The sequence below is a fragment of the Heptranchias perlo genome, chromosome 11 (genome assembly GCF_035084215.1).
Source record: "Heptranchias perlo isolate sHepPer1 chromosome 11, sHepPer1.hap1, whole genome shotgun sequence".
Classification (NCBI taxonomy): domain Eukaryota; kingdom Metazoa; phylum Chordata; class Chondrichthyes; order Hexanchiformes; family Hexanchidae; genus Heptranchias; species Heptranchias perlo.
The window spans coordinates 17,601,002-17,620,293 of record NC_090335.1 but is presented as its reverse complement, the minus strand read 5'-3'; the positions used below and the strand labels follow the sequence as shown (position 1 = coordinate 17,620,293).

Sequence of the window (19,292 nt, the reverse complement as noted above, 5' to 3'; positions counted from 1 at the left end):
CCACATTACTTTGCATATAAGGTCACGTTTCAGTTCATGGGGAGTAAGTGCTTGGCTATGGAAGTGGATTTTGGCTTTGGGTACAAGAAAAAAAAATATGGTAGGTGTCCTAATCATAATAAAGGTTACGTCATAAATTTACATCTAGTGAAGCATATCTTCGGCTTGTAGTTATGTCCCTCAGTTTTTTTATTTTTTTTGTGCCAAATTTCTCCCTTCCCTTCTAAAGCCATCAAGTCTTACTCAGAATTCCATGAGTGTCAGCAATCTTCAGGTACCTCAGCCTAATGGCCACTCGTGGGTGAACCTAGGTAGTGGGTATTCACAGAATCATAGAAAGTTACGGCACAGAAGAAGGCCATTCGGCCCATCGTGTCCGTGGCGGCCGAAAAAGAGCTATCCAGCTTAATCCCACTTTCCAGCACTTGATCCGCAGTCCTGTAGGTTACGGCAATTCAAGTGCACATCCAAGTATTTTTAAATGAGTTGAGGGTTTCTGCCTCTACCACCCTTTCAGGCAGTGAGTTCCAGATCCCACCACTCTATGGGTGAAAAAAATTCTCCTCACCTCCCCTCTAATCCTTCTACCAATTACTTTAAATCTATGCCCCCTGGTCACTGACCCCTCTGCTAAGGGAAATAGGTCCTCCCTATCTCCACTCTATCTAGTCCCGTCATAATTTTATATACCTCAATTAAATCTCCCCTCAGCCTCCAAGTTCCAAAGAAAACAACCCCAGCGTATCCAATCTTTTCTCACAGCTAAAATTCTCCAGCCCTGGCAACATCCTCGTAAATCTCCTCTGTACCCTCTCCAGTGCAATTACATCTGTGTTGTAATGTGGTGACCAGAACTGTACACAGTATGCAAGCTGTAGCCTAACCAATGTTTTATACAGTTCTAGCATAACCTCCCTGCTCTTATATTCTAAGCCTCAGCTAATAAAGGAAAGTATCCCGTATGCCTTTTTAACCACCTTATCTACCTGTCCTGCTACCTTCAGGGATCTGTAGACATGAACTCCAAGGTCCCTTTGTTCCTCTACACCTCAGTATCCTCCCATTTATTGTGTACTCCCTTGCCTTGTTTGCCCTCCCCAAAAGCATTACCTCACACTTCTCTGGACTGAATTCCATTTGCTACTTTTCTGCTCACCTGACCAGTCCATTGGTATCTTCCTGCAATCTACAGCTTTCCTCCTCACTATCAACCACACGGACAATTTTTGTATCATCTGCAAACTTCTTGATCAAGCCCCCCACATTCAAGTCTAAATCATTAATATACACCACAAAAAGCAAGAGACCTAGTGCTGAGCCTCGCGGGACCCCACTGGAAACAGCCTTCCAGTCGCAAAAACACCCATCAACCATTACCCTTTGATTCCTGCCACTGAACCAATTTTAGATCCAACTAGCCACTTTCCCTTGGATTCCATGGGCTTTTACTTTTTTGACCAGTCCGCCATGTGGGACCTTGTCAAAAGCGTTGTTAAAATCACTTAAAAACACTACATCAAATGGTATTAATAGGCAATTCTACCTACCATGGAGAGCAGCACAGCCAAGGTCAATCCTGTTCTAACCTAATATCCCGACATGCACATTTTCCAACAGGGTTTGCTCAATACCAAGTAGGAACTGTGGACCGTTTCTTCCCTCCATAGCCCAGGGGTGCCAATGTCATTTGTAGCGTCTCTATTGATGCTCATTCATCGTAGACAAGGAATCAAACCTAGTACCTTTTAGTCTATTTGGTTTGCACTACACCAGGTGGAGCCTTTATCAAGTAAGCCATCAGGGGAGCTAATTTTTTTCTAATCAACACAAATTCCTTAAGCCTCACCTCATAACTCAATGATCTTAGACCTAGAACCAACCTTTTTAATATTCCATGAACTCTTTGAGCCTCCCATCTTCTTTCATAGACGTGAGGAGAAAAAGCAGACAGAATGCTCCAAATGAAAGCTGCCACTGTGTCAGATCTGCCACTTGTTGCTCCCCCATCACTTATACATCTACAGATCAGCCTACACACCTCCATATTCTATGAAGGTTTCAGCATTTGGTTAACACTCTCACACAAATCTTTCTTGCAACCCATTCTCTTCAATGATACCTTTTATCTGCTTATTTTTTAAGCACATTATGCATTATTTCTCAATGGTCCTTTGCAATTTAATCCAGATCTTGGGTTAGATGAAATAGGGTGTGAGGAGGGTCGTATGGAGCATTAGCACCGGCATAGACCAGTTGAACCGAATGGCCTGTTTCTGTGCTGTACTTCCTATGTAATTCACAATTGTGCATCACCTACAGCTTGCTTACCAATAATCTCATTGAGGACTAATGTAATGCAACGACAAAACACTCTGATTTACCCCTGAACCAATCCACTGCTCACTATAATCCAGCTGGAACCAACTGGTTGATGATCATTCATTACTGAGCCAATACAGGAACGTCCACCTTGATTCCATAACCTTTCACTTCGGTTGCTAATATCTTGTGAGGGAGCTTACTAAATGAAGTCAAGATAGGTAACATCAATATCATCACCCTCATTCACCAACCCAGTTATATCCTGAAAAGAATCACAATAAGCTTGTTAGACATGGGCTATTATCACCTCCTTATGCCTTGCACCACCATCCCTTTTGTCATTAATCACTCCTGCCCTCTACCCTATCACAGACCTTCCCTTTTGTTCTTTCCCTGGCCCTTCTTTACCCTTGCTCTTTTCTTGTTTAAGAGCTGTCCATCTCTAATATCCTCCAGTTCTGATGAAAAGTCATCGACCTGAAATCCGAACTCTGTTTCTCTCTCCACAGATGCTGACTGACCTGCTGAATGTTTCCAGCACTTTCTGTTTTTATTTCAGATTTCCAGCATTCACAGTATTTTGCTTCTGTTTTACAAATCCATGTTGGCTTCGATTTATTGTTCTTATTTCCACCAGTTGCTCTGGAATCACTTTCTCTGTCATAAATCTCATTAGCTTTGTCAAGTTAAGTGACTCACAATTCCCAAGAACATTCTTCTCACCTCTTTAAATACTATGAAGCAGCCAGCGTGATTCCAGTCTGTCTCTTCACAGTATTACTAAACATATAGCATTGTGACACAATTATAAAACTTCAGCCTTTTTAAATAGTTCCACAGGTTTGACCCAAGAGGTCAGTTTGCTCCGGCCTAATCAGAATCGTTTTCTGTCACAGCCCACACCCAGATTTAGAGCCACACTTACCCCTTCTCTTCGACTTGCGATTTCTGCTTTGATCTGGTCAGGATTGTACTTTGTGTTGGAGGATGAGCCAGAGTACACTGTAAAAACAAAATCAAAAATATACAATCTATTAAAAATAAAGTTCCTATCTCCTGAAAAGATAAATAATCAAACTAATGGATTACAAATCAGCAGTGGGGGCGGGGGGGCTACGTTTGGCCGACTGGGCGGTGGGTGTGGGGGTCAAACTCCAGATTTGGCCAACTTGGCAGGAAGGGGACCGAGCTGGAGAACTGGGAAAATGCCAATGTATGTGGTCCGAAGGCCAAACCAGGAACTGCACAGACTCGCAGGCTGAACCTGGAGGCCGACGAGGTTCCTGAGAGCGAAACGGAGGCGGTTCTCCAAAGCCGCATTGGCTGACCTCAAAATAATTGGGGGGTGGGGGAGATCATGACACACCCGACCTCTCCACTGGCTCCGCCACTGCAAATCAGCACAAACAAAGACTTGCATGTGATCCTGTATTAAAGGCTGCCAAGTAAATTTTGTAAAGCATAGCACACTGAAGTTCATTCAAGGTTATTAGCTCCCTTAAATAAAGAGACAATATTACCTATATAGCCTTTTTAAAAGCTTAGCTACAAGTTAATTTTAGCCGTTGCCTTTTGAACGGCTTAGCAATTTTATAATTATAATTTTGTTTTAAATAACGGCATGCGCAGACACACAAAATGTATAATACATAATCTAGCTGGTTGCTGAGGAATGGGGAAAAGGAGAGTAATTGCTGGGCCACAGTAGTGAGCCTGCCACTAGCCTGCTGAGGCACCAGCAGGCTGTCACACATGTATGAGAAGAAAGGAGAGGGAAAAGTGTGGAGACTGAGGAAGGGAGAGAGAAAGAAAAAAAAGAAAATAACTTGCATTTATATAGCGCCTTTCACAACCTCAGGATGTCCCAAATGCTCCAGAACGAGCCGTGCCTCTAGCCAAGCTGTTCCAATACAGCCACAACACTGGCATCTACCCAACAATGTGGAAAATTGCCCAGGTATGTCCTGTCCACAAAAAGCAGGACAAATCCAATCCGGCCAATTACCGCCCCATCAGTCTACTCTCAATCATCAGCAAAGTGATGGAAGGTGTCGTCGACAGTGCTATCAAGCGGCACTTACTCACCAATAACCTGCTCACCAATGCTCAGTTTGGGTTCCGCCAGGACCACTCGGCTCCAGACCTCATTACAGCCTTGGTCCAAACATGGACAAAACAGCTAAATTCCAGAGGTGAGGTGAGACTGACTGCCCTCGACATCAAGGCAGCATTTGACCGAGTATGACAACAAGGAGCCCTAGTAAAATTGAAGTCAATGGGAATCAGGGGGAAAACTCTCCAGTGGCTGGAGTCATACCTAGCACAAAGGAAGATGGTAGTGGTTGCTGGAGGCCAATCATCTCAGCCCGAGGACATTGCTGCAGGAGTTCCTCAGGGCAGTGTCCTAGGCACAACCATCTTCAGCTGCTTCATCAATGACCTTCCCTCCATCGTAAGGTCAGAAATGGGGATGTCCGCTGATGATTGCACGGTGTTCAGTTCCATTCGCAACCCCTCAGATAATGAAGCAGTCTGTGCTCGCATGCAGCAAGACCTGGACAACATCCAGGATTGGGCTCATCAGTGGCAAGTAACATTCACATCAGACAAGTGCCAGGCAATGACCATCTCCAACAAGACAGAGTCTAATCACCTCCCCTTGACATTCAACAGCATTACCATCACTGAATCCCCCACCATCAACATCCTGGGGGTCACCATTGACCAGAAACTTAATTGGACCAGGCACATAAATATTGTGGCTACAAGAGCAGGTCAGAGGCTGGTATTCTGCAGCGAGTGACTCACCTCCTGACTCCCCAAAGCCTTTCCACCATCTACAAGGTCCCAGTCAGGAGTGTGATGGAATACTCTCCACTTGCCTGGATGAGTGCAGCTCCAACAACATTCAAGAAGCTTGACACCATCCAGGACAAAGCACCCTGCTTGACTGTCACCCCATCCGCCCCCATAAACATTCACTCCTTTCACCATCAACGCACTGTGACTGCAGTGTGTACCATCCACAGGATGCACTGTAGCAACTCACCAAGGCTTCTTCGACAGCACCTCCCAAACCCGCGACCTCTACCATCTAGAAGGGCAAGGCCAGCAGGCACATGGGAACAACACCACCTGCACGTTCCCCTCCAAGTCACACACCATCCCCACTTGTAAATATATCGCCGTTCTTTCATTGTCACTGGGTCAAAATCCTGGAATTCCCTACCTAACAGCACTGTGGGAGAACCTTCACCACACGGACTGCAGCAGCTCAAGAAAGTGGCTCACCACCACCTTCTCAAGGGCAATTAGGGATGGGCAATAAATGCTGGCCTTGCCAGCGATGCCCACATCCCATGAATGAATTTTAAAAAATCACTTTACAGCCAATGAAGTACTTTTGAAGTGTAGTCACTGTTGTAATGTAGGAAACGCTGAGGCAATCTGCACACAGCAGGATCCCACAAACAGCAATATGACAATGCCCAGATAATCTATTTTAGTGATGTTGGATGAGGGATGAATATTGGCCAGGACATTGGGAGAACTCTCCTGCTCTACTTCATATAGTGCCAAGGGATCTTTTATGTCCTGCTGAGAGGTGGCCTCACAATTTCGCATTTCCCTACATTACAACAGTGATTACACTTCAAAAGTACTTCATTGGCTGTAAAGCACTTTGGGACGCCCTGAGGTCGTGAAACCCGCTATATAAATACAAGTCCTTTCTTTCTTTTCAGTATAAAAAAAGTTCTCAGTTGAGTTGTACAATGAAAGCAGTTTTCAAATACGTTTCAACCAAATCAGACTGTCCCTTTTTGATGACCTGTCATATAATGTACTATACCGAATACATCATAAAATGAAACAATCAGACTATTCATTCAGCAGTAACATTCAACGTTAACTTTGCTAGGGCACAGGGTTTCTATAAATGCAAATAAATTTATGAAATGCATGATGTCCACATCATCCGATTAGTTAAATTTGAGCTGTGCCAGATTAGGCATTTATTTTAATTCAAATGCTGACTTAAATATACAAATATTGGCATGCCTTCTGTGTGTAAAGGCAATGACTCTCAATGCCAATCTCAGTTTTACAGATCTAAATCTCCCACATATTTGTACCAGTCAGTTTAATATCGGTGGTGGGGAGCTTTTAGAAACGATAATCCGGGACAAAATTAATATTCACTTGGACAAGTGTGGATTAATAAAGGAAAGCCAGAACAGATTTGTTAAAGGCAAATTGTGTTTAACTAACTTGATTGAATTTTTTGATGAGGTAACAGAGAGGGTAGATGAGAGCAATGCGGTTGATGTGGTGTATATGGACTTTCAAAAGGCATTTGATAAAGTGCCGCATGATAGGCTTGTCAACAAAAGCCCATGGAATAAAAGGGGCAGTGGCAGCATGGATATGAAATTAAATAAGGGACAGGAAACAGAGAGTAGTGGTGAACAGTTGTTTTTCGGACTGGAGGAAGGTATGCAGTGGTGTTCCTCAGGGGTCAGTACTAGGACACTGCTTTTCTTGATATATATTAATGGCTTGGACTTGGGTGTACAAGGCACAATTTCAAAATTTGCAGATGACACAAAACTTGGAAGTGTAGCAAACAGTGAGGAGAACAGTAATACACTTTAAGAGGACACAGACAGGCTGGTGGAATAGGCGGACACAGGGCAGATGAAATTTAACGCAGAGAATTACGAAGTGATACACTTTGGCAGGAAGAATGAGGAGAGTCAATATAAGCTAAATGGTACAATTCTAAAAGGGGTGCAGAAACAGAGAGACCTGGGGGTGTATGTGCACAAATCTTTGAAGGTGGCAGGACTAGTTCAGAAAGCAATTAAAAAAACATACGAGATCCTGGGTTTTATGAATAGAGGCATAGGCCCCGATATTAACTGGTAGGCAGGATGGCGGGGTGGAGGCGAATGGGTGCGTGGCTAACCCACCCAATAAAATCTGTCCGTTCCCCACACGATTGCAGGTTTGGAGCCACTTAACGTGGCTTCTGGGTTTACCGTCCGAAACCTGCGCAGCGGGCGGACTGCGCACCCACATTACAGGCTGTCAGCTGGAGGAGCTCTATTTAAAGGGGCAGTCCTCCAATGGCTGTCCTGGAGCAAAAACCCAAACTGCACAATGGAGCAGCACAGGGGAAAGGCTGCTCCAAAATTCAGTGATGCCTCACTCCAGGTGCTACTGGATGGGGTGAGGAGGAGGAGGAGGGATGTGTTCTATCCGACGGACGGGAGGAAGTGGCCTGCCTCTGCCACCATGAAGGCCTGGCTCGAGGTGGCAGAGGAGGTCACCAGCAGCAGCAAGATCTCCTGCACCTGGATCCAGTGCAGGAAGCGCTTCAATGACCTAACCAGGTCAGCCAAAGTAAGTACACTTTCTCGTTCTCCTACATTCCGTCTTTCACATCACCGCCACCACCCCCCAACTCATTCTGCACTGCCAACACTACTCTATCACTTCACTCCTCACACCCACTCAAAGCTCATCCTCAACTTACCTTCACTTCCTCACCTTCCCATTACTCACCCCACCACTATCACTCAACCCAAACCCCATACAATGTCATGGCTCTGTCTCATACTCACCCTCTGATGCATCTCTTTCACGGTCAGCAGCACCCAAACCAATGCATTCATTGGTTGGCCATGTCACCATCACTCACTCACGCGTCTCTACTTTCTCCCCTTATAGGAGACGAGAGCCCAGAATGCACGGGAGAGGGCGAGGACTGGAGGGGGTCCACAACAAACCGTCGTCCTCACAGACTCTGAGCAGGAGGCGCTGGAGCTGAGCCGCACCCTCGAGTGCCTGTCCATCGGGAACGCCAGGACTGACAAACGTCTGGTGACAGAACTTTAACATTCAGCACATACAATATGAATTGATGTTAACAATGCTTGCGATCTTCAGCACCTCGGTATGCTCATCGCAACATGACACATCTGTGATCATGCTAATATTGCCTTCTGTTCTCTTACAGGGCCTTCAGCGACCGCTGTGATGGCGGGGGGCGATTCCTCGGAGGACCTGCCAGCCTCTGAGGGTCCACTGTCACATCTGAGTGAGCCATCCACCAGCGCAGATACACACACGCCTCGGTGGGTCCCAGTCCACAGTTAGTTGGGGTCGCACATGGTGAGTTATCACACATGTGAGCACGAGCAGACAACGGTGGCAGGGGCAGCTGTGGAGAGTCTGTGTCGGTGGGAGCACTCCTCTCCAGGCTCTGCTCAGCTGAACCCTGGGGGCCATCCTTTAAAAGGAGAATAATCAAAGGGCAGCAGCACATTTGCGAGGTGCTAGAACAGGTGCCACGCGCACTCTCCACAATCGCGCAGAGGATCGAGGAGTCCAACTCCTGCATGAATGGAATAGTGGCACAGGTACGGGAGGGAATCTGAGATACTGTCACAGGGACGTGAGGGCATCTCTGAGATAGTGTCACGGGTAAGTACGGGAATGTCTGTGATGGAGGGAAGGCTGGCCTCCATGGAGCTTCAAGCACGGCTCACAAATGAATCCATTCAGGCTCTGACAACAGCCGTTTGGACTCGGGGAACAACATTCTGCCGCCTTAAACAGGCAGGCAGATACACTAGCACTGGCCTCACAAGGCTTCACACATGTCCTCCAAACTGTCGTCCAGCAGAGTGGTAGGAGGGTGTGGGCCTGGCCTAGGGGAGGGATGATGGCGAAAGGGGACATGGAAGTGGGGACGCAACTGAAAGTGCCCCCACGTCTCACCCGTTGCCCCCCTCTCAACCAGTACCCGCAATGCTGCCTCCTCTCCAGGTGGCCGAGTCTGCCCCTACACAAGTGCAGGTGGAGCAGTCTTTGGAGAGGCCCTCACGGGCACCGAAACACAGAGGGCGTAGGCCCAAAGCATCTAATCGGTCAGGGCATGAACAAGAGCAACCTGCCACTACCTCTGCTGCAGCCACAGGGGATGCACCACGTAGAAGTAGTCGGAAGCAAAAGGCGAAGGTTTTGTAAGCACAAAGGAGATGCACAAGGGTGTTTGACGGTTGGTCATGTTTTTTATTTATATTTGCTTTTTGTTAAACTCACATTAAATATTATTACTGTCACCACCACTGCCACGTCTTGGCCATGCTTGACTGGCTTCTGTAATAAGGCCCTTTCATGAGGTTCACCATGAACGCCCACAATTGATGCCACCCATTGGGTCACTCTACAGTGGGCGTATGTGTAGTTGCAGGAGTGGTTTGTGCAGGGAGGGTTGGGGGTGGGAGGGGGCTGGTGTGGGCGCTGCTCTATCCAGGTGGTGAGGACTGGACTCTTCACACTGTCTGATGTTAGGAGAACCATTCACATATCAGTGACTCGCTGGCCTCACGAGCAGCCAGGTGAGCCGCTGTTCTGCCCATGGGTTGCTCCTGCTCCTTCTCCGCCTCCTCCTCCTCAATGTGGGTGGCAGATGTGGATGGGGCCTCCACTAGCAGCACCCCTCTCTGCAGTGCACTCCCCCAGAATGATCAAGGCACCTGAAGCGCATCTTGAGCAGCCCTACAGCATGCTCAATTGTAGACATGGTAGCGATGTGGCTGTCGTTATATCGACGCTGTTGCTCAGTGATGGGATTCCTCAGAGGTGTCATGAGCCACGTGTGCAGGGGGTATCCCTTGTCCCCGAAGAGCCAGCCCTTGCGGGTGTTCGGTGCGTGGAAAAGGGGCGGGATGCTAGACTCCCGGAGGATGAAGGAATCGTGGCAGCTGCCAGGGTATCTGGCGTACATGTGAAGGAATCTCTTGCAGTGGACACAAACGAGCTGAGTGTTGATGGAGTGATAGCCCTTCCTGTTGAGGAACAGACCTGGCTCGTGTGGAGGTGCTCGTATTGCTATATGGGTGCAATCGATTACACCCTGAACCCGTGGGAAGCCAGCCACAGCGTGAAATCCCACTGCCCTCTCCGTCTGGCTGAGGTCGTCCATGGGGAAGTTGACGTAGTACGAGGCCCTGAGAAACAAGCCGTCGGTGACCTGCCTTATGCACTTGTGTGCAGACGACTGAGAGAAACCGGCAATGTCCCCAGTGGCACCATGGAATGATCTGGAGGCGAAGAAGTTGAGGGCAGTGGTGACTTTGACAGCGACAAGGAGATGCTGCTCGGCCCAGCCGGGAGCAGCTCGGCATGAAGGAGGCTGCAGATGTCTGCGCCTACTGGCGACTGACTCTGAGCCTCCGTATGCACTGCTCCTCAGAGAGGTCCAGGAAGTTGAGCCTCGGTCTGTAGACCCTGTTGCGAGGGTAGTGCCTCCTGCGACGTCGCTCTTTCTGTTGCTGCCCTCCGCGCTCTTGTGCAGTTGCCTGTGGTGCAGCACTCACTTGGAGCTCCACGTGGAGGAGGTGGACGCCGTGCCTGGCGATGTTGCTCGTCCTCGGATAAAGTGGTGAATGCAGCCGTGGCAACCCCCATCCTGAAGGTGTGAGTTTGAGGGGGTCCGCAAAGTAGTTAAATATGTTTGCACAGCAGATTTTGGGTGGAAAGTAAGAATTTTGAGTGAAAGCACAAAGGTCTTGCAGCCAAAACTTTGTCTGAAGTGACAGAGTGCCCTGCTGCAATAAATGACATTTTCTCCCCACCTGTCAAATAATCATTTGCATCTCCCACTGGCTGCTGGCTGCAACACGTCTGCTCCAACAGGGAGTGTTTCCCACAGCACGGGAAACATGCTGAGGATCCTTCAAAATCGCACCCCTGCCAAAATGTCTACTCAATCAAGTAGTTCAAGTATCTCAACTATCTGACAAACTATGCAAATTATCATCCCGCATTCAGGAGGCACGTGCACACCCAGACACATCACTGGGGAACCCGGAAGCCAGCGGCTCCCAACCCGCTCGGCACTTCAGCGATTTTCGGAGCCCGCCCCGCCCCCAACGCACCCACTCCGTCACCCGAAAATCGGCCCCATAGATTACAAAAACAAGGAAGTTATATTGAACCTTTATAAAACACTGGTTTGGCCACAGCTGGAGTATTGTGTCTAATTCTGCACATTGCACCTTAGGAAGGATGTGAAGGCCTTAGAGAGGGCGCAGGAAAGATTTACTAGAATGGTTCCAGGGATGAGGGACTTCAGTTATGTGGACAGACTGGAGAAGCTGGGGTTGTTCTCCTTAGAGCAGAGAAGGTTGAGAGGAGATTTGATAGAAGTGTTCAAAATCATTAAGAGTTTAGATAAAGTAAATAAAGAGAAACTGTTCCCATTGGCGGAAGGGTTAGGAACCAGAGAACACAGATTTAAGATAATTGGCAAAAGTACCAAAGGCGACATGAGGAAAAATGTTTTTGCGCAGCGAGTAGTTATGATCTGGAATGCGCTGCCTGAAAGGGTGGTGGAAGCAGATTCCATTGTGACTTTCAAAAAGGAACTGGATAAATACTTGAAGGGAAAATCTTGCAGGGCTATGGGGAAAGAGCAGGGGAGTGAGACTAACTGGATTGCTCTGACAAAGAGCCGGCATGGGCTTGATGGGCCAAATGGCCTCCTTCTCTGCTGTAACCATTCCAATATTCTATGATTCTAAATATAGCATACTAGGCTACTGCAGTGTAGTGGTTATGTTACTGGACTAATAATCTAGTGAATAAAAAAGAATTTAAATCCCACCATGGCAGTTTAAGAGTTTTGCTTTCAGTTTTTTTTAAAAAATCTGGAAATCAAAGGCTGGTATCAGTAAAAGTGACCATGAAGCAGTTGGATTGCTGTTAAAAACCCAACTGGTTCACTAATGTCTTCAAGAGAAGGAGACCTGCCGTCCTTAACCAGTCTGGCCTATATGTGACTCCAGTCCCACACCAATTTGTTGACTTTTATCTACCCTAGCAAGCCACTCAACTGTATCAAACCATTACAAAGATTTCTGACAGCACTGTGGGAGAACCTTCACCACACAACTGAAGCAGGTCAAGAAGGCAGCCCACCAACAGCTTCTTAGGGCAACTAGGGATGGGCAATAAATGCTGGTGACGCCCACATCCCGAGAATGAATAAAAAATAGATTTCTTCAGCTCAGTTCCAGTTACACACTAGTGATAAATACTTAACAGCTTTTTGGTGCGCTGATTCTCATACAAGATAGGAGGAGGTGTTTCACAGGGTTAGAAGCTTCCTCACAAGGAGGTGAGAAAGGAATTTCACAACAACAGGCGAATAACCCTGGGTCAGTGCCTCACATCTACTGATGCCTGTCATTGGTGAAATCGTCAGGAGTGCCCGAATTTCTACATTCCTTGTGAATTAAACAAATGAAAGGAACTCTATAACTAGGAGCAGAGGCAGAGGCAGTCTGTTGTGCATAGCAGCCTCGACAAAATATATCGGCTCTAAGTACAAGAAACAAATGGACAACCTGACAGAAAATAGTTTGGAAACAAAGGCTACGTGTTATAAGATGATTGAGGGAAAAGATTGTGATCATGCAGACAGTTTGTTTCAGCTAAATAGGTTAGGAAGGACCAGGGGTCACAATTTCAAGTTATGTAAGGGTAGATCTAGGTTTGATGTCAGGAGGTGTTTCTTTTCCCAGAGAATTGCGGACCTGTGGAACAGGCTCCCGGCTCGTGCGGTGGACGCCAATTCAATGAGTTCCTTCAAACAATAGCTGGACCTGTTTCTGGCTGGGGCGAAGACCACCTCGTACAAGAAGTAGGTACTGTACAACATTAAACATGGCCAGAGTGATCTCCTGGACTAGTTCCGATCTTCGAAGCGGGTCGGAGAAGAATTGCACCCCCCCCCCTAATTGGACTGGGTTTTTATCTGATTTTTCGCCTCTCCCAGGAGATCACATGGCACCATGGGTGGGGTGGGGAGTGCATATATTGTGATGCACAAGGCATCGCAATTGTATGGGACAGGCTGGATGGACCAGTGGGTCTTTTCCTGTCCATTATTGTTCGTATGTCTGTTGCCAACTCCTCCTGACTCATCACCAGACCATTGTGTGTGGCACTAGAGAGAGTGGGAAAGAAAAGCAGCTTCAAAATATGAGGAGAAATTGCGATGGTGCTATATGATGCGCCTTCAAAGCGAACGTTTTTCAGCTGAAGTGGGAAAACTAGGGCAATGGATCCAATTCAGATTCCAACTGGAGATTTTCTTTGATTCATGAAGCCAGAGAGGATTGCAGAACTGGCCTAAACAATGTAAAATAGATTCTTTGAAGTCAAACTCCTCCCAGTTTTAAAATCAAAGGCACTCTGTGGGCTTGTGCTGATCTCTTGACACCTCTACATTTCTTGTGAAGTAAACGACCAATAAAAGAAACTATAAGAAGGAACGCAACCAGTCAGTTGTGCAAAGCAGCCTTGACAAAATATAATCGGCTTTAGCAAGTGCAGTGCGCGAATGGGTTACCTGACAGAAAATAGTTTGGAAACAACGGCCACGTGTTCTTGGCATCAAAATGGCTACGTAGTTACCTTTTAGTGCCAATCCGAATTTGCTCAGCTTGAGTCATGGTTCTGTTTATACACCAAACCTCAACATTCCAGCCTGCTGGCTGCATCTGGGATGAGTAATTCCAGTTCGCAGCAACTCCACAGAGCGAAATAGAAAGTTAAGGAATGCCAACAGATAAGAGCATGTGGGGGGAGGGAAAAGAGGGAGTATGCCCATTGTCCAACCACAAATCCATTAAATGAATTTCAATGGTTGTTCTGAATTCACATTTAAACTATGCTACTGAGGGCAGACAAATCGTCTTAAAGTTTGAACAAATTGATCCACTTTATACTTCAGTCATGTTTGAAACTGATTTGACTTATTTCAAGAAGTGCCAATATTAGTTGAGGGCCACCTACTTGTGCCAGCAGAATCTTCCGGTAGGTACTTACAGCTGACGTAAGAGACGCTGTCGTCCTCGCACAGGTCGTGCAGTTGCTGGTACTCCTCCTGGGCCAGCTCCAAACGCTGCTTTTTCACCTGATAGATCTCTTTCTTGGCATTCAGAACCTCCTGGGCCACCACCAAATATTCTTTCAACATGCGCTCCTGTTCCCGTCGCCATTGCGCCCTAGGGTCTTCAATCTGGGTGACCTCTGCACAACAATGATTTTGTTAGTACAGAAATCCGAACAGAGGGATTGATGCACACTACATTTAAAGTTACAGTACAATATAACAAATCATTGTGGTATTTTTCCCCCCTCGTTCAGGGCTGCATTTCACTTTAAAACCCTGAGTATGATTGATCAGTCAGCAAAAAAGTCATTTAGAAAGAGAAGCATTGACCATTTGCAAAAACTGCATACTTTTAGTCATCTCAAATATTTAAGAGATGATGGCCTTTGGAAAACATACATACCACTGAACTTCCCAGGGTGTCATTCATGGATAAAAAGTTAAAGAAAGCTGACTGCTTAAATAAATCTGTCTAGGTTCCTGACATAGCCCAGCTATGTACATAAACCAATCATTACTCATTTCTTCATTACTCATTCCTTCATCATCACTGAGTCAAAATCCTGGAACTCCCGACTTAACAGCAGTGTGGGAGCACCTTCACTACACAGCCTGCAGTGGTTCAAGAAGGCCACTCACCACCTTCTCAGGGGCAACAACTAGAGATGGGCAATAAATGCCAGCCTTGCCAGTGACGACCACATCCGGAGAATGAATTATTTTTAAATCCAGTTGCAGAAGAATAAATCTGTCCTTAAATGAGGCAAAACTCCAGCATGCAGGATATAAAGAGATTCCTCTTTGGAAAAAAAGGGACATCCTGAATTTTTTTTTTATTCGTTCACGGGATGTGGGCGTCGCTGGCAAGGCCGGCATTTATTGCCCATCCCTAATTGCCCTCGAGAAGGTGGTGGTGAGCCGCCTTCTTGAACCGCTGCAGTCCGTGTGGTGATGGTTCTCCCACAGTGCTGTTAGGAAGGGAGTTCCAGGATTTTGACCCAGCGACAATGAAAGAACGGCGATATATTTCCAAGTCGGGATGGTGTGTGACTTGGAGGGGAACGTGCAGGTGGTGTTGTTCCCATGCGCCTGCTGCTCTTGTCCTTCTAGGTGGTAGAGGTCGCGGGTTTAGGAGGTGCTGTCGAAGAAGCCTTGGCGAGTTGCTGCAGTGCATCCTGTGGATGGTGCACACTGCAGCCACAGTGCGCCGGTGGTGAAGGGAGTGAATGTTTAGGGTGGTGGATGGGGTGCCAATCAAGTGGGCTGCTTTATCTTGGATGGTGTCGAGCTTCTTGAGTGTTGTTGGAGCTGCACTCATCCAGGCAAGTGGAGAGTATTCCATCACACTCCTGACTTGTGCCTTGTAGATGGTGGAAAGGCTTTGGGGAGTCAGGAGGTGAGTCACTCGCCGCAGAATACCCAGCCTCTGACCTGCTCTCGTAGCCACAGTATTTATATGGCTGGTCCAGTTAAGTTTCTGGTCAATGGTGACCCCCAGGATGTTGATGGTGGGGGATTCGGCGATGGTAATGCCGTTGAATGTCAAGGGGAGGTGGTTAGACTCTCTCTTGTTGGAGATGGTCATTGCCTGGCACTTATCTGGCGCGAATGTTACTTGCCACTTATGAGCCCAAGCCTGGATGTTGTCCAGGTCTTGCTGCATGCAGGCTCGGACTGCTTCATTATCTGAGGGGTTGCGAAGGGAACTGAAAACTGTGCAGTCATCAGCGAACATCCCCATTTCTGACCTTATGATGGAGGGAAGGTCATTGATGAAGCAGCTGAAGATGGTTGGGCCTACGACACTGCCCTGAGGAACTCCTGCAGCAATGCCCTGGGGCTGAGATGATTGGCCTGCAACAACCACTACCATCTTCCTTTGTGCTAGGTATGACTCCAGCCACTGGAGAGTTTTCCCCTTGATTCCCATTGACTTCAATTTTACTAGGGCTCCTTGGTGCCACACTCAGTCAAATGTTGCCTTGATGTCAAGGGCAGTCACTCTCACCTCACCTCTGGAATTCAGCTCTTTTGTCCATGTTTGGACCAAGGCTGTAATGAGGTCTGGAGCCGAGTGGTCCTGGCGGAACCCAAACTGAGCATCGGTGAGCAGGTTATTGGTGAGTAAGTGCCGCTTGATAGCACTGTCGACGACACCTTCCATCACTTTGCTGATGATTGAGAGTAGACTGATGGGGCGGTAATTGGCCGGATTGGATTTGTCCTGCTTTTTGTGGACAGGACATACCTGGGCAATTTTCCACATTGTCGGGTAGATGCCAGTTTTGTAGCTGTACTGGAACAGCTTGGCTAGAGGCGCAGCTAGTTCTGGAGCACAAGTCTTCAGCACTACAGCTGGGATGTTGTTGGGGCCCATAGCCTTTGCTGTATCCAGTGCACTCAGCCGTTTCTTGATATCACGTGGAGTGAATCGAATTGGCCGAAGACTGGCTTCCGTGATGGTGGGGATATCGGGAGGAGGCTGAGATGGATCATCCACTCGGCACTTCTGGCTGAAGATGGTTGCAAACGCTTCAGCCTTGTCTTTTGCACTCACGTGCTGGACTCCGCCATCATTGAGAATGGGGATGTTTGCAGAGCCTCCTCCTCCCGTTAGTTGTTTAATTGTCCACCACCATTCACGACTGGATGTGGCAGGACTGCAGAGCTTTGATCTGATCCGTTGGTTGTGGAATCGCTCAGCTCTGTCTATAGCATGTTGCTTCCGCTGTTTAGCATGCATGTAGTCCTGAGTTGTAGCTTCACCAGGTTGGCACCTCATTTTTAGGTACGCCTGGTGCTGCTCCTGGCATGCTCTTCTACACTCCTCATTGAACCAGGGTTGATCCCCTGGCTTGTTGGTAATGGTAGAGTGAGGAATATGCTGGGCCATGAGGTTACAGATTGTGCTGGAATACAATTCTGCTGCTGCTGATGGCCCACAGCGCCTCATGGATGCCCAGTTTTGAGCTGCTTGATCTGTTCTGAATCTATCCCATTTAGCACGGTGGTAGTGCCACACGACACGTTGGATGGTGTCCTCAGTGCGAAGACGGGACTTCATCTCCACGAGGACTGTGCGGTGGTCACTCCAACCAATACTGTCATGGACAGATGCATTTGCGACAGGTAGATTGGTGAGGACGAGGTCAAGTAAGTTTTTCCATCGTGTTGGTTCGCTCACCACCTGCCGCAGGCCCAGTCTAGCAGCTATGTCCTTCAGGACTCGGCCAGCTCGGTCAGTAGTGGTGCTACCGAGCCACTCTTGGTGATGGACATTGAAGTCCCCCACCCAGAGTACATTTTGTGCCCTTGCTACCCTCAGTGCTTCCTCCAAGTGGTGCTCAACATGGAGGAGGACTGATTCATCAGCTGAGGGAGGACGGTAGGTGGTAATCAGCAGGAGGTTTCCTTGCCCATGTTTGACCTGATGCCATGAGATTTCATGGGGTCCAGAGTCAATGTTGAGGACTCCCAGGGCCACTCCCTCCTGACTGTATATCACTGTACCGCCACCTCTGGCGGGTCTGTCCTGCCGGTGGGACAGGACATACCCAGGGATGGTGATGGAAGAGTCTGGGACGTTGGCTGAAAGATATGATTCTGTAAGTATGGCTATGTCAGGCTGTTGCTTGACTAGTCTGTGGGACAGCTCTCCCAATTTTGGCACAAGTCCCCAGATGTTAGTAAGGAGGACCTTGCAGGGTCGACTGGGCTTGGTGTTTTGGCGTTGTCGTGTCCAGTGCCTCGTGGTCCGATGCCGGGTGGTCCGTCCGGTTTTATTCTTATTATGACTTTTCGTAGCGAGATTTTACAACTGAGTGGCTTGCTCGGCCATTTCAGAGGGCAATTAAGAATCAACCACATTGCTGTGGGTCTGGAGTCACATATAGGCCAGACCGGGTAAGGGCGGCAGGCTTCCTTCCCTAAAGGACATTAGTGAACCAGATGGGTTTTTACGACAATCCGGTAGTTTCATGGCCATCATTACTGATACTAGTATTTTAATTCCAGATTTTTATTTAATTAATTGATTGAATTTAAATTCGCCAGCTGCCATGGCGGGATTTGAACTCATGACTTTGGATTTTAGTCCAGGCCTCTGGATTACTAGCCCAGTAACATAACCACTATGCTACTGTACTATTATTCTGCACTCTACCAGCGGTGAAGAAACCTGCTCAACACATAAAAAGAGATCGATAGATTTTTGTTGGGTAAGGGTATCAAGGGATACGGAGCAAAGGCGGGTAAATGGAGTTGAGGTACAGATTAGCCACAATCTAATCTAATGACTGAACAGGCTCAAGGGGCTGAATGGCCTCCTCCTATTAAAATGCTTGCTTATCTTTTAGTTTTTAGTTTCAATGAAGGGCATAAATCCAAAACATTAACCTTTCTTTTACTTCAGACTTCCAGCATTTAGAGTTTTTCTTTTTTCAATTCATAGTAAAAAATCTGTTCCAGTCATAATGAAAAATAAATCAGAGCTGCAATAAAAACAATTTGACTCCGTTTGACAAAATAACTGGGGGGAGATGAGGAGAATTTTTTTTTACACAATGAGACGTTATGATCTGGAATGCACTGTCTGAAAGGGCGGTGGAAGCAGATTCAATAGAAACTTTCAAAAGGGAATTGGATAAATACTTGAAAAAGAAAAATCTGCAGGTCTATGAGGAAAGAGCAGGGGAGTGGCAAAGAAAGAAAGCCAATTTGAGCACAGCAAGGTCCTACAAACTGCAATGAAATAAATGACCAGATCATCTGTTTTTTACTGATGTTGGTTAAGTAATAAATATTGGCTGGGGCGCCAGGGGGAACTCCCCAGCTCTTCTTCAACTAATGCCATGCGATCTTTTACATCCACCCAGAGGGCAGACAGAGTCTCGGTCTAATGTCTCAGTAGTCACTTAACCTGTACTGCTGACATGAAGTTCGGAAGTCTCGCTGCCGAGCACATAGTTCTTGTGTGTAATCGCTACACAAAAATGGATAG

At 47.2% G+C, this 19,292-nt stretch overlaps 1 protein-coding gene across 1 annotated transcript in view; it reads right to left on the bottom strand.

Moving 5' to 3' along the window:
• The window catches only part of wwc3 (WWC family member 3), a 227,917-nt gene that overhangs the window by 107,896 nt on the left and 100,729 nt on the right, over window positions 1–19,292 (bottom strand). The window contains exons 3-4 of the mRNA XM_067992638.1: window positions 14,227–14,430; window positions 3,248–3,324 (exon numbers count right to left, since the gene is read on the bottom strand). Of these exons, the coding sequence (XP_067848739.1) occupies window positions 3,248–3,324; window positions 14,227–14,430 (281 nt within the window). The remainder of the gene's footprint in view (window positions 1–3,247; window positions 3,325–14,226; window positions 14,431–19,292) is intronic.